This window comes from Stylophora pistillata, chromosome 5 (genome assembly GCF_964205215.1).
Source record: "Stylophora pistillata chromosome 5, jaStyPist1.2, whole genome shotgun sequence".
Taxonomy (NCBI): Eukaryota; Metazoa; Cnidaria; class Anthozoa; order Scleractinia; family Pocilloporidae; genus Stylophora; species Stylophora pistillata.
In genome coordinates, this window is record NC_142523.1 from 33289445 (window position 1) to 33304107 (window position 14663).

Sequence of the window (14663 nt, forward strand, 5' to 3'; positions counted from 1 at the left end):
CTAAGATCAGAAAATCTGGATCGATAACGGACGAAAGATATGCCAACAATTCAGAAAACGTTGACGAGATGGCGTCCTTTATTGCCTTCTCTACTCCAGGGTTGGAAATGGTCGAAGTCGAAGAGCCAGATCCGCCTCCCTGTTCCTCAGACATATCCAGAGCCTGCGTAAACTAAATCAATGCTGTTAACACGCTGGGAGAAAAAACTAAGGACAAAACACTCCTTAAATACTCACTAATACTAAAAACCTAAGAGACTACTCACCATACTAGTTAACACCCATCCCGATACGACACCTACTAATCAACGAATCCAAAAACGCTCAGATTAAAAATATATCCTAAACTTCGTATTGCAAATATTGTGCTATTCTCAAAATAGTTCTCTGTTGATATTGCTTTAAAATCTTCTCGTCGATAAACTACGGAGATAAAAATGAAGCCAAGGGTTCTTGATAGGAAATGAAAGAATAACAGGGCAAGCAAGATGCAGGGTGTATACTTATTCCCAGCGCAGCTCCTTTTTCGTATCTGGCGAGGCCCAAGAAGAGGAAAGGCGACCCTTTTCGCTGCGCAGCTTTTAAAAAGTGAAGTTGCGGCCAATTTCGTTAGTAATGAATAAAAGTCAAGCAGAAGACGAAAGAGGTCAAAATCGATCACGATGAGAGGAACATTAATGCTGGTTTAAAAAACTCGTTGTATGTCTGAACAGCTCTCAATTTAACTCATGTTTCATTCAGTATAAGAGCTTGTCTATTGATGACAGAGAAAGGGCTATGGGTGAATGAAAAACATTTTCAGCATATGAATCGAAAATAAGTTAATACCGAATGACAGGTAGAGTTAAGGTCCAACTGTTGAATGTTATTATTTTCTTAGCTGAAGAGATCTTTATTTTCTCGTTCCTGAAAGAAAAAGCAAAAGTCCAAAGAAATGAACAAATATTTTCATGGTGTCCATAATGTTCGCTTAGTAAAGTATATTCTATACAAGGCTAAAAGATTAGGAAAAAACTAAAATGTTTGAACCAACCGTTTTCGGCTGTTTGCCTTGTATAGAATATAAATATTTCATGATGCTATAGCTAGATAAAAGCAAAGCGACTAAGTAAATACATCGATCCATGTGCGGTTGCACTCTTCGCAGCTGCAACTATCTATTGACCACTTTTAAATCTCTTCCATTGCAGTCGTTCGTGCAATCTTGTCTAGTTTAACCATAAGGGCTTCTACTGTTATATTCCAGCAGCCCCTAAGAATCGTTTGGTTTTAATCTAACTTTATTTTTGTTTGTAACTCTAGAGTTTTGGCCTCGTTACAGGCCTAATTTACTGCAAAACGACAGAGGTCACCTTCCAACGGGCGCAATGGATCAAGCTTGACCACCATCTTTATAAGCACATTGAATGGTACAGTGCCGACCTTGTTCTTGGCTTTGCAAAGGCTTAATCCTAGATGTGAGATCAGATACAAAAAGAACGTCTTTTTAGGACGAGTAATGATTTCTAGTGATACCAATTATAAATGTTTTGCTCTAAGGCTGATCGATTGGTCAAGATAAATAACACGTAGGTAAAGGAAACAGCTTTTCTGGAAATTGACAAGTGGGAAAGAATTGCAGAGGATACTCTGACCTGGAAGCTTCTGTGACCTTTTATTGCTAGTCATTTATGGGTGAGGGAAGAAGACAGTCGGCCCCTGAACTGTTTGACACCAAGACTTTTGACATGCAGGAAATGACAATTAACAAACCAACTCAGTTTTGAAAATTTCTGTAGACATTTCAAGAAAGTAATTTTTAATGCAGAACCAATTGATCATGTCAGAGGTCATAAGCAAACCCGCTACGTCCATCGCCTCTCCGTTTCCTTGTCCAGGGAATGCATGTTCATACATCTCTGTCAATAAATCGTCTTTAAACACTTGTCTTATGTCTTCAGCGAGATGCATAACCTCTCCAGGATCTAAAAATAAAGAAGGGACGCATTTATCTTCTTGTACGTAACAACTTCTCTTATTATGAAGAAATAATTAGTGAGAGTATTGGTGATTCTTTAAGACTTAAATGACTGAGTCACTGCCGGAACTTGGATTCTTGAGTAATAACCTAAATCAGAGAGAAATACAAGGTTGGCGCACATCAGAGATGACCTGACCACTACGATATGTGCAAGTCGTAAAGGGGATTTGGTGAATCCTTCAGTGTATGATTTGGATTAAGGGCACAGAACGAATAAAGGACATCGTCAATCAGGGCTCAACGAGGAAGACGTCGAATGAACAGGTCTCTTCAGCAAGTCACTACGTGTGCACTCCCTTCAAAACATGTTGCAGTGAGAAGCCGTTACGATAATTCTCCTCATGTGACCTGGGGTAAATTTGTGTGAATCCTCATCTATGAAACCGAGTTTTGTCAGTGCTATCAGTCGCACGAACTGAAACTAGTTTCAATCCATGTAACTTCAGATGCAGTGATAAAAGTCTGTCACAGAGACAGTGAATTGCAAGAATTTTCCCCTGTTACAAGTCGCGGATTCTCGTTGCCACTTCTCCCTGCGACGTGTCGCGACTTGTTTTGGAAGCTGTACTCACGGAACGGCCAGACGCACACACAGCTCGTTTTGTCAACCGACTACTTGGGGTTAGCAAGCAGTGAGGGAGGAACATAGTCGACCCCTAAGCCATGGATGACTATGACCTTGTCGATTGACTACCTCAGTGGCATCAGGAAGTAAGAAAGAAGCATGGTCGGCCTCTTAGCCAAACAAGGAGAGCATGATTGAGTGGGTGAGTTTTGGAAACAGTAAACATAAACAGTAAACATGGAGGAAAAAGAGCGGAAAAACCAGTCATTTTGTCACGGTGGGGGAGGAATATAGTAGGCCTCTGAGAAAATACAGCTGCAGGATTTCTGCAGAAACCTAGTCTTTTTTCAGGTAACGACTGAATCACAGGGATGCTTATAATATATCAAGGCAAACATGTCTGGCCCGCAACAGTAAAAAAGAGGAAACATAGTCGGCATATATGTGATTGGGAACTCGGCATCTAGTTTAAGAACAAAACAAGAAGAAGCAATGAGGTTCGTGTAAATCGTAAATCATATGGACGACTTGTTCACATGGCTATGTGGAAGTCGTGAGGTAGGAAACTTGGTCGACTCTTCCATGTTTGACTTGAGTATCTGAATTCACGCAGACGGCTATGAATGTGGTGATGGTCGAACCCCAAATAATCTGTAATGAGGGCACTTGGAAATGTTTTTGAAATACCAGTCACGATAAATAGGATCATGAATGATTATTTTTGATACTAGTTGTAGGTTTTAACAACTCTCACTGTAATTCATATTTTGTTCAGAAGATGAGCTTCTTTGTTGCCTACGGAGATAAAAACGTGCGTGAGGTAAAGAATCTTTAGCATATGAATAGAGAAAAAGCAAAGAACTTGGTCAGTCAATGCCGGGGCTCATTGAGAAACAAGTTTGAGAAACTGGTCTCTTAGAGAAGTCGCTCCGTGTGCATTGCTTCCAAAACACGATGCTGATGAAAGTTATCACGACAATTGTCCTCGTTAGACATGAACTCAGATCAAACTAGTACCAATTCACACCACTGATCGCAATGGTAAACTTTTGTCTCTAAGACAGAGAATCACACAAATTTTCTCATGTCAAAGGCGGCGAATTGTCGTCGCTACCTCTCCGCGAACTGTCGCGACTTGTTTTCAAAGCTGTACACATGAAGCAGCCTGACGCACAGACGGGTCGTTTTGTCAATTGACTACTTGGGATTAGCAAGCAGTGAGGGAGGAACATAGTCGGCCCCTAAGCCATAAATGACTATGACCTTGTCAGTTGACTACCTTAGTGGTATCAGGAGGTGAGATGAAGCATGGTCGGCCTTTTAACCAAACAACTTGAGGGACGTGGTTGAGTAGGTGAGTTTTGGAAACAGTAAACATGGAGAGAAAGGGCGGAAAAACCAGTCATTTTGTCACTGTGAGGACGGATTATAGTTGACCCTTGAGAAAATGTAGTCACAGGGTTTCTGCAGAGTTTATCATATGTAATTTAACCGAGCGGTAGGTTTTGACTTTCTAATTTCTTTAAAACATAATGACTTCCGATCCCGCTGATCATTTGGCGTAAGTCCCCCAAAATTTCAGACTCTGCTAGGAGATATCTGGAAAATATCAAATGTCTCCACTGGATAGCTTATATTTCGTAGTCTCAAACTCTTCGAATCAGCTTCTTGAAATAGCTCACCATCGTATCTGGCACTACCAATGGTTTGTCATAAAAGTCGAAGCCAACCATGATGAAAAACTCACATTGCAGTTCAAACCTTTGTTATCATTATTTTCTCGAGTGATTTTCCCTTTTTTGATCGATTTTAAACAGAAGCACTCGCAAGAGCTTCATACCAATTATGCGCGTACTCTCTTGACAGAAGACCGCGAATTCAGTGGATGTCTACGTCAAATGTATTCTCAGGTGGACAAATCTATTTGGTTTGGCTGTATCGTAAACTACGTTCGTAGCAGTCTAGGGGGGTTATGTTTGAGAAAAGGAAAACACAAAGCATTTAATGAAGATAGTTAGCAGCCTCCTTGTCTTTACGCCACAAAAATTAATCTTGATAAAAATGCTCCCACCGAGTAAAATCCATTTCATGAAATTTTGGCCTTGTCTAGACATAACTGTATCTAGCGTTCTCTAAAAGGCCTTCGTCGAACATTAAAAACATATCTGCGGCGTCAAAGAATGAAAGTCAGAAATACGGTCCAACTAATCAAGCCGTTCGTCATTTCCTCAACTGCAAAGCGCTTTGTTTTTGAAATTCCTGTTATGTAAGTATAATACAGAAGAAAACTACATTTTAACTAAAAAGAGATTAGTTATTAAACTGATCCAGCCGGTTGATCGCTGCAGCTTGAACATTGGCAATTTTCCCTCAGCCACTTTAAAATTATTCCTTTCACGTCTTCCCGTCCAATTTCTTCTACTGTAATCGCAAGGTCCTCGATTGCGACATTCCAAGAGCTCTTTAGAACAGCTTTGGTCGGATTCGACAGGGACTCGAATTCTAAAATTCTCTTCACGTCGAAGCCCAATCCGCCGGCGAGGTCACGAAAGTCGCCTCCCAACAAGCGCAATGGGTCCATCTTAATCATCAGCTCTCTCCAAACCCTCCATGATAAACTGCCGATGACATTTTTGGCTTTGCAATGCTTTGAAGCTAGTTTTTAGATCAGATAAAGAAAAGAAATTCCTACAGAATGAGAAATGATTTCTTTATAATATCAAATGACATTTAAGTAGACAACAGCCTATCCAGAAGTTTACAAGTGGGAGAGTATTGCAGAGGATACCCTGACCTGGTCAATTTTCTTGTTACTTCCAGGTGATCTGGTCGAAATAACCAGCCAATCAGCTTCAAGGAGAAAATAATTTTAAAGCCGCACAGAACTCCTTGCGCGCGTAGTGCTTTTGACTGACTGTCTGTTGATAGTCTTCCTGTTTTCCGTAAGCGTGGATAATTAGGTGATTTTTCTGGGGCAGTTTTCGCTCAAATGACATTTTTAAAAATAGCTTTAGTGATTGCTTGAGTTGTCACCTTACTGATTCCTATTTAAAATTCTTTTGAATTGTAAAACTATAAATTCGCGATTATTGCGACTACCAGAGTCAGTTAGTTGATGCGCGAAGGGAGTCTGTATTCTTCTACGTAAGGAATGGGTGTGCTACTTTCACTACAGATGGATCCCGTCCGGCTGGATGTCTGTTATCGTACAGATTGTTCGCGTCTACAAGTCGTCCATCGTAGGCTACGAGACGGTTTTCATCGTTTTTTACCATCTCGCTTCTCCAGGCGAAGCTTGATTTCTTTGTCCTTTTTTTTTTACACCACTGAAACTGACAATTTCATTGATTTGTGTTTCATCCTAAGCCAATATGTACAGTATTCAATAATTTCGTAGAAGTAAGAGCTCTTGATCAAGCTTAGTGGTAGCTCACAACTATGTAGTGTGTCACTTTGTTTAACTGACTTTAATTATTCTTATGGGAAGCTTATTTCCTCATGCTCCATATCTTTATCAGCAAAAAGCCGGCTTCTAAGGTGGACCTCAGATCAAATTAAAACCCTCCAAAATGTTCCCAAATACTTACCCTTTCAATGATCATATTTTACATCTGTGTTTTAAACAGGCCAAACCAGACATGGACATCAAAATTTTATCTGTGTTGTTCCAGGGCCATTGGAATGGATTATTTTTATTATTCATTTACCACTTATTTGATGTGTGTTTGTTTTGAGTTGTTAAAGTTGTTCAGAAACTTCACTTTTGCATTCTTTGACAGTGTTATGGTCATCACTTTTGTATCAAAAAACATTTATCAGTGTACTCAATAGGTTGCAAGACTATATTATCTTCACCCTAACGGTTGCCTCTTCTGTGAAATGATATGACCATTTTAGGCATGTGAAACCATGAGAGTAATACAGTTTGATAAATTTGCTGGTAACAGTGCTCTGTACTCAGGAATGATTAACAAATGGGGTTATGTACTTCTGAATGTCAATATAGCCCACAACTATCTCTCCAAATTCATTCAAGGTCTGTCCATTCTTTCCCAGAAATTTCAGGGTGTCATTGTGTTAATTGAAATGTTCCCATAGTTAGAATAGGTTTTAGGCAAATCACTCGTCAAACTTTTTTTTCCCTTCTCTTTCTGAAAATGTCCTGTGTCTCTCCTTGAGTAATGCCAAGTAAACTTGACTGTATTACAGGAGAACTCCTCTAATGTATAATGTGCCCTTAAAAAAATTACTGGTATTAGGAACTGCCTTACATTGGGCCAATGTATGGCACGATGCGGCTCGCGCTCTGTACAAATAGAGAAGATAATCACACCCATCCAAGTATAGGCTAAACTTGGCGCCAAAGGAGACTTTGCAGCTGTCCAATCAACAATTCTCATATTTACCACTCCGATTCGACATCCAATCGAGGTGCAAGCTAAGAAAATGAGATTTTGGAAAGTATCGATAATAACACACGATTCTACCCCCGCTGCCACAAATCAATTTCTACTCACAACTACGTGCGAGTTGACCTATGGGATACGGCTTTAAAATTTCCTCCTGAGTCCCGCGCAATGACGTCACCAGATCACCTGGGTATGGGTGAGAGTCGAAGATACTCCGCTCCTAAACTGTCTGTCACCAACATCTTCTAAATTAATTACGGATATCGACATACACAAGGGGTGCATAAACAAACCAAGTCAGTTCTGAAAATTTCTGTCGACGTTTGGATGAAGTAAATATTTATGCAGAGGCTATTAGTATAGGTAATCGTATAGGGCCGAGTAGAATCAAAAATTGATATCGTGCGTGTTTTCAGAAGTTTATGAAATTGCCCCAGTCGTGCAGCGACGAGGGCAATTTCTGCGCAACGAGGGAAACTTGTGCAACGTCTGAAAACACAAATGATATTAATCTTTAATTTTACGAGGCAACATGCGATTACTTGCTTATAAAATAAAGGGAAAAATCACATTTTATTTAGAAGGTCAAGATTTGCTCCCTGTTACGCATGCTTAATTTCGTTGGAAGCCATTTCATCAGTCAGATAGCGTCAATGAACTGTAAAAGGCACGAATCAGCCATGCTGTTTAGAATGATTAATCAGATTTAAGGTTACCGTGCACCTTCAGAGATGTCTCGCGTGCAAGCGATGTAGCGCGTCCGGTTTAAACTTTAGATATCTAAACCCCTATATCAAATTAAAGCTGATAGGACTGACTATCAGACTATACCAAAAAGTTTGAAAAAAAAATGAATTGTCGAATTTTTCACGACTTCTAAATGCGAGCGCCTGAATGATCACCTTTTAAGAGCTACAAGTCAAAGGGAATTTGTTCGATTGCTCTCAAATTTTGACAGTAGCTAGTTTTACATATAAACAACAAAAATGTGTCTCCGAATATTTTATTTCTAAATACTTTTTTTCAAGAGCGATTTTTGTACGATCACTCCACATTTTTTTAATCCTATTTCAAAAATGCTCTGTAACTTTTCACTGAAATTGAATATGGCAAATCGCAGACACGTTTTTTTAGCGCTTTGGTCCCGGAAACGGAGGAACACATTGAATAAGCGAAAAACAATATTCGCTTTGACATTTAACGTTCAAAAGGAGATTCGGGCGCTCGCATTTAGAAGTCGTGAAAAATTCGACAATTGATTTTTTTTCAAAATTTTTGGTGTAGTCTGATGGCCAGACCTATAAGCTTTAATTTGATATAGGGGTTTAAATATCTACAGTTCCAAGCGGACGCGCAACATCGCTGCACGCGAGACACCCCTGAAGGTGCACGGTAACCTTAAGGGTCTAACGGCTGGTTTGATGCGTCCTTATCATTCCTTTCTACATCGCAAAGGTGTTCTCAGAATCGGTCATCTAGTCGTCTTCCTGTTTCACCAATGTTTTTTTTGTTTGTTTTTTTTTTTTTGGCAATAAGTGCAAGTTAGGCAATAGATGACATTGGCGGATGTGCAAGCGAAGTGATCTGTAATCTGAATGGATCGTTTGGGTCCCAGTTTTCTCTCCATTGTGAATGAAAGGAAAATTTTGCATCGAATTTCGAAGTTCCGCGTTGGTCACTGGTTTGTATTGAACTTCTCACCAAAAAGTTGCCTATGTTTTTTTCGCGTTAGAATGAGATAAGTAGAGATTGCGAAAAGATAGTGCCAATCTCTGAATCGTTTTGAAGTAATTTAATGTTTTTAAGAATGATGGGTTTACCTGTGGGGTTGTAGGGGTGAAATCTGAGAGTGAATGTAAATGTATCAGATTGCGACATTACTGCCAATTGTGGTAAAAGGCTAACCAGAGTCAAAAGGACGCCTAACTTTGGTGATGATTGTTGAATCATCTTTTGCAATATTCAAAGTGTCGTCGCAGTGAATGACAGTTGTACACATGGTAGCTTAAAGCACATAAAGCAGCAAATGTTGGCGAGTTTTGTGGTAATACCTGACTCATGGCACATCTTGGCTTGTCAGTGAGATTAAACTGAAATTATTTGTTGTTCTCGCCGCTGGTCTCCCGAGTCTTAGTCGGCGAGACCTTGGGTGGCCGTGATATTCGTGATTTGTGATATTGGGTGATCGTGATATTCGTGATTTGTGATTCGTGATGTGTGGCCGTGATATTCGTGATTTCGCGCCTCGGAACATTGAAACTTTTCAGCTTCTTCGCCACGGTTTTCCTAACGCCATGGTTGGTCATCTTTTTTTCTGGACAAAGATCTTTAAGACGTGGGTTCTCTTCAATTTTCTTAACTCGGCATAAAATTGCGACAGTGTTTTGTCAAGGGTTTAACAGTCGTACTTTTCTACATTTTTTTTTCTTGCTCTCTTTCATTCACCCACTTCAGAAAAACATTTTTCAGTGTTCTGTGCTTTTTTCTGGTGTTTTCATTTCAGCTGCTCAAGTTTCTCGTAGTTCCTCGATTATTTCATCATTCACTTCTTCGATAAGAAGCACCATCGTTTAAAAAACAACCAAAACCTAACAATTTCTTCGCTGTTACTAAGCGATCTAAAAACCATCAATTTCAAGTCATTTTTGCCCGGGAATTACCAAAATTAACGAAAAATGCCCTCTGTCTTCACCAATCGGCATTTAGTAATTTTGCCCTCTATGTTATAAATAATGATAATTGCTGCTGCCACGGGCGACTAATTCTAACAAGCACAATTTTAACACGTCCAAACGACACGACACGAAACAACATGGTTAAAACTGCAAATAAAACAGCAAACAAAAACCTATTACAATATAAACTACACTAAATACCTAAGAAAAGCTACAAAGAAAACGACGACGAAAACTACATATACAAACTTACATTTGTTGCGATGTTGTGAATCCTGCCTAGTGGCGAACAAGTTGCACGAAGCGAAAAGAACGAATATACAAACTACACTTGACAAAACTGCACTGGAAAAAACTGCCCAAACTACGTAATGACACAAAGAAAGCGCACGCAGAACTTTACGACAATTAGCACTACTGCACAAGAAACAATAGACAAAAAATAATGCGTAGCGATCTACAATAATCTCAGAAATCATGGCCAAACCTGTTACTTCTATTGACCCTTCACTTGCTGGTCCAGCGAGTGTGAATTGACTTCGCACCTCTGACAGTAAGCTATCTTTGAAAAGGAGTATTATCTCTTCAACTCGTTGTAAGATGTCTTCAGCTAGATCTATGAATAAAAGAGTGACGCACTAAACTGGTTGGTATACAGTTAATCATTTTTCTAATTATATTAAAATAGTGAGTGTGAATGTAGGTGATTCCGCAAGGCTTGTTGACTAAATCACAAGTTAAAATAAAGGGTGGAAGTTTCTAAAGAAACTGTGGTGCTGCGTCGGTGGGGGTAACGAGGTAATTTGGTTATATCAACTAAGTTGAAATTGTAAATTGGCCACCGAAAAGAGTTAAAAAGCTGACGTTTCGAGCGTTGGAACTTCGTCCTTCGCTCTGACGAAGGGCTGATGCTCAGTGTTCTGTGCTTTTTTGGGTGTATTCATTTCAGCTGGCGGTCACATTTGTCTTAGTTCCTCAATAATTTCATCGTTCACTGCTTCGATAAGAGGCACCATCGTTTAAGAAACAACCAGAAACTAACAATTTCTTCGCTGTTACTAAGCGATCCAAGAACCAATGAATTTCAAGTCATTTTGACCGTGGAATCACCAAAATTAACGAAAACTTCTCTCTGTCTCCACCAATCGGCAGTTAGTAATTACCCTCTATGTTGTAAGTAATAATAATCTCATAAATCATTAACAAACCTGTTACTTTCATCGGCTTTTCGCTTTCAGGTCCAGTGAGTGCGAGTTGGTTTCGCACCTCTGACAATAAGTTATCTTCTAAAAGGTGTATTAACTCTTGAAATCGACGCACAATATCCTCAGCTAGATGTATGAATAAAAGAGGGACGGACTTAACTTGGTTGGTATACAGTTAATCATTTTTCTAATTATATTAAAATAGTGACTGGGAATGTAAATGATTCCCTAAGGCCTGTTGGCTAAATTACAAGTTAAAATAATTGTAATAAGTCGAAGAAAATGTATTTGATCCGTAACAGGCAGTAAGAGAGAAATGTGATCGAAACTCGGTACACTGCTTCCTTAGTTAGAACTAAATCAGGAGAGAGATACTAAGTTAACGTACGTCAGAGATGATCTGACCACTTGGCTTTGTGCAAGTCATGAAGGGGAAATTTGGGCAACCCTTTCGTGAGTGATTTGAATATTTGCATCTTGCACACCGTCATAATGAGGTTATTCGCTTTTCGCACACAAGATCCTCTCCATCAAGTTAAGTGAGATGAACATGAGTGAGTAGAAACAAAGTTTACATCGGGAGCATAGAACGAGTGAAGACCATCGTTAGTTAGGGATCATAGAGGGACAAGTCGGATGAATAGATCTCCTTGGCAAGTCGTTAGGTGTGCACCACGGCCCTCCAAAAAATGTTGCGGGGAGAACCATTATGATAACGTGCCTCCTGTAATCTGGGGAACATTTGTGTAAATCCTTATCTAGGAGACAGTTTTTCGTCAGTGCTATCAATCGCGCAAACTCAAACTAGTTTTAATTCATGCGATTGGTCGCAAGGACAAAATTCTGTTGTAGAGACAATGATTTTCACAATTGTTAACATGTCATGTCGTTGCCACTTCTCCACGCGAAGTGCCCTGAATTGTTTTGGCAGCTGTACACACGGAGCAGCCTGACGCATAGAACGGCCGTTTTGTCAATCGACTACTTGGGGTTAGCAAGCAGTGAGGGAGGAACATAGTCGGCCCCTAAGCCATGAATGACTATGACCTTGTCAATTGACGGCGTTAGTGGTAACAAGAAGTGAGAAAGAAGTATAGTCGGCATTTTAACCAAACAAAATAGACATAATTGAGTGGGTTAGATCTGGAAAGAGTTAAAATGGAAAGACAAGACGAAGAAACCAGTCATTCTGTCAATTGCCGGACTACTTGAGGTTCGCAAGTAATGGGAGAGGAATACAGTCAGCCCCACAATACTAAGGCAATGGTCTTGCAGAGTTTCTCGAGGAAGGAATTGAACTTAATGAAAGGAAAACCCATTTAGGATACCCCAATGTAATACATTCATACCTACTATTTCGTACTCGTCGTGTCCCTTGGCCGCCGTTTTGAAGAAACGGTTAAAAAACGTTACGCCTTGAAATCGAAAGTCTACAGTCTGCCTTTTCCCCCAAAGAGTCCTTGGTAAAGAGACCCTAACCTACCACGCCGTCTTCCAAAAAGTGATTTGAGAATTTTGAGCATTACTTTATATAACTCAAAGGACGTTATATGACTTTTGACGTGGTAAAAAGTGATTTGCATAAAGGTATTTGCATAAAGTGATTTACGTAAAAAGATTTACATTAAGTAATTTGCATGAAGTATGCTCTTTACGTCAAAGAAAGCCACGCCACCACTCAAGGTCGAACAAGCGAAATTAAGAACGCGTGATGTAATTTTCCGAGAACTAGAGTCACGGCCACGATTTCCCGCCAAAACCTCCGTTCAATAATATGCTTTGCTTACAATAAATTGTCAACAGCTTCGATGACTGTGAAATCCCTACATTTTCAGCAATTTTCTGACGAAGCTTTCCTTGACATAGCGGCGGAATCTATGTTATTCATTGAGGAACACATCAATGAAAGAAAAACTAATGCAGAATTCATCAGTAGGCTACATCCATACCTTTCTTTCCACACTCGTTGTGTCCGCGGGCTGCCATTATGGATAAATGGTGAAAGGACGTACGCTATGGCAACGAAAGCCCGCTGTCTAATTCTTGATAAATCTATTAACATAAGACATCCTAATCTTCCACCATCTTCGCAAAAGTGATCTATCATTATGATCATTACCTTTATAAAACCCAAAGGTCATCAGCTCTCTTTGACGTGGCAAACAGTGATTTGCCAACATTAGAACACGTGCTGTACTTGTAGAGAAACCACGCCACTGCAATGGCCAATCCCAACAAATATCAATGCCATTCAAGGCCGAGCCAAATTTAGAACGCGTGATGTGATTTTCCGAGAGATCCGAGGGTCACAATGGTGTTTTCTTGCGAATTGTCCATTGAAAAGCATGCTCAGTGCAGTTTGATTTGTCAACCGCTATAATGATCACAAAACATCCATATTTCGCCTTCATTTTGAAAAGATTTACACCTGTAGACTGTCAGCATTGCCTAACAAACCCAGATAACGTCACCTGACTGGCACGTGAAAAAAATTATTTTCTGAAGTAACCGGGACTTTCCCTTGCATTGACCAAGTGCAAACAACATAAAGAACAAGCTCGTAATGTAATCTTTGACGTTTATATTGTTATCCTATACTACTGACAGCATGTTTTAAGACGACGTATCACAGATGTGTTTTGTTGCTGTAAGTCGTGTAGTTTTAATTTGTGGTATGGGACTTAAGAGAGTGAAACGTGTTTGCCACATTAATTCGCTAATTTGTCTGTGACTCCTCGACAGAAAACAGACCGTCGAACGCTATAACTCCTGATGATGACTCGACGAGCAGGAGGATGTTTAATGGACAATGAAAATTCTCCGTCAAAATTCTTAAACCAGAACAAACGAGTGCTTTACCCGGATTACAGAACATATTATATGTTTCTTATCAAAGTCCATTTGTGTCACTGTGAATGGTATATTGGAACACTACGCTTCAACAACCCGGGCGGCTTACGCTGACAAAAACCAGGTGATGCTGTAATCACTATGTTTATGTCTCTTTGGTTTTGAGCTTGGAATTCAGAATTTTTATGAGTGAAGGATTTAAAAACTCTTCTTCTCACGTCCACGCACTAAATGACTAAGTAGTTTTCTCTTTTAATTGTTATCTTGTGAGCTCAACTGACCCAAGCCAAGTATCGATTTTGGGATCTAATCATGATCACTGTAGTTTGATCTACCTATGGGGTTTCAATATTTCTGACGAAGAAACAGGGTTTCTGCCTAGAGTTAATCGTGCGTTATTCATGTTATTGGTTGCGCATTTTTATTTCCTAATTCCAGTGAAATATGCTACCGATCCTGCCGCTCGCTGTGCGAAGGCACCAAAGAAATTCAGACTCTCCGAGAAGATCAATACTACGAAATATCAACTGCTCCCACTTGATATATAATATTTGGCAATCTGACTCTTCAGATCAGTCTCCTAAATAAGATCACCTGGGTTCCCTGCACCTGTTCAAAGTCGTAAAAAATTGAATCAAACTATGATGAATATCTGACAGTTCCGATTAAAACCTTTTTTGTCATCATCATTATTTCCTCGCCTGGTTTTCGATTTCTAATCAGAAGCAAGAGTTTATCAGTACTTACACCTTGCAGATAAGAGACATATTCAGCAAGTATATGCCTTGAAATCAAATAAATTCACAGACAAACAAATGTATTTGGCTTCGTTGTATTGTAAATCATGTTCGAAGTTTTTTAGGTAGCTTTATTATGATATCCCACCTCATTCTGGTAGGAGAATACCTCAGCTAAGAAGTTTTTCGTCGACACGTGGTC

The 14663-nt window shown here is 39.7% G+C and overlaps 1 protein-coding gene across 3 annotated transcripts; it reads right to left on the reverse strand.

Annotated features, from left to right (window-relative positions):
- Positions 1-697: 697 nt before the first annotated feature.
- On the reverse strand, positions 698-13054 carry LOC111342736 (uncharacterized). 3 transcript variants are annotated; one of them, XM_088760809.1, is made up of 6 exons: positions 12824-13054; positions 10878-11000; positions 10157-10285; positions 1842-1964; positions 1353-1451; positions 698-906 (listed from the first exon to the last, which is right to left on the reverse strand). In XM_088760809.1, exons 1-6 carry the CDS (start codon positions 12858-12860, stop codon positions 893-895), a joined length of 525 nt encoding a protein of 174 aa, XP_088616935.1. In that variant the 5' UTR covers positions 12861-13054; the 3' UTR covers positions 698-892. The 3 variants fall into 3 exon arrangements, with proteins under 3 accessions (XP_088616935.1, XP_088616933.1, XP_088616932.1); XM_088760807.1 differs by lacking the exon at positions 698-906 and having other exon boundaries at positions 932-1451; XM_088760806.1 differs by lacking the exons at positions 698-906; positions 1353-1451; positions 1842-1964 and adding an exon at positions 3477-5240.
- Between the last annotated feature and the right edge of the window lie 1609 nt (positions 13055-14663).

Coding starts and splice junctions, on each gene's coding strand:
- LOC111342736 (XM_088760806.1), bottom strand. CDS start 12,860: ATGGCAGCCCGCGGACACAACGAGTGTGGAAAGAAAG. Junction 11,001..12,823: donor CAACGAGTGTGGAAAGAAAG/GTATGGATGTAG, acceptor TCATACATCTAG/CTGAGGATATTGTGCGTCGA. Junction 10,286..10,877: donor AAAGCCGATGAAAGTAACAG/GTTTGTTAATGA, acceptor TTTTATTCATAG/ATCTAGCTGAAGACATCTTA.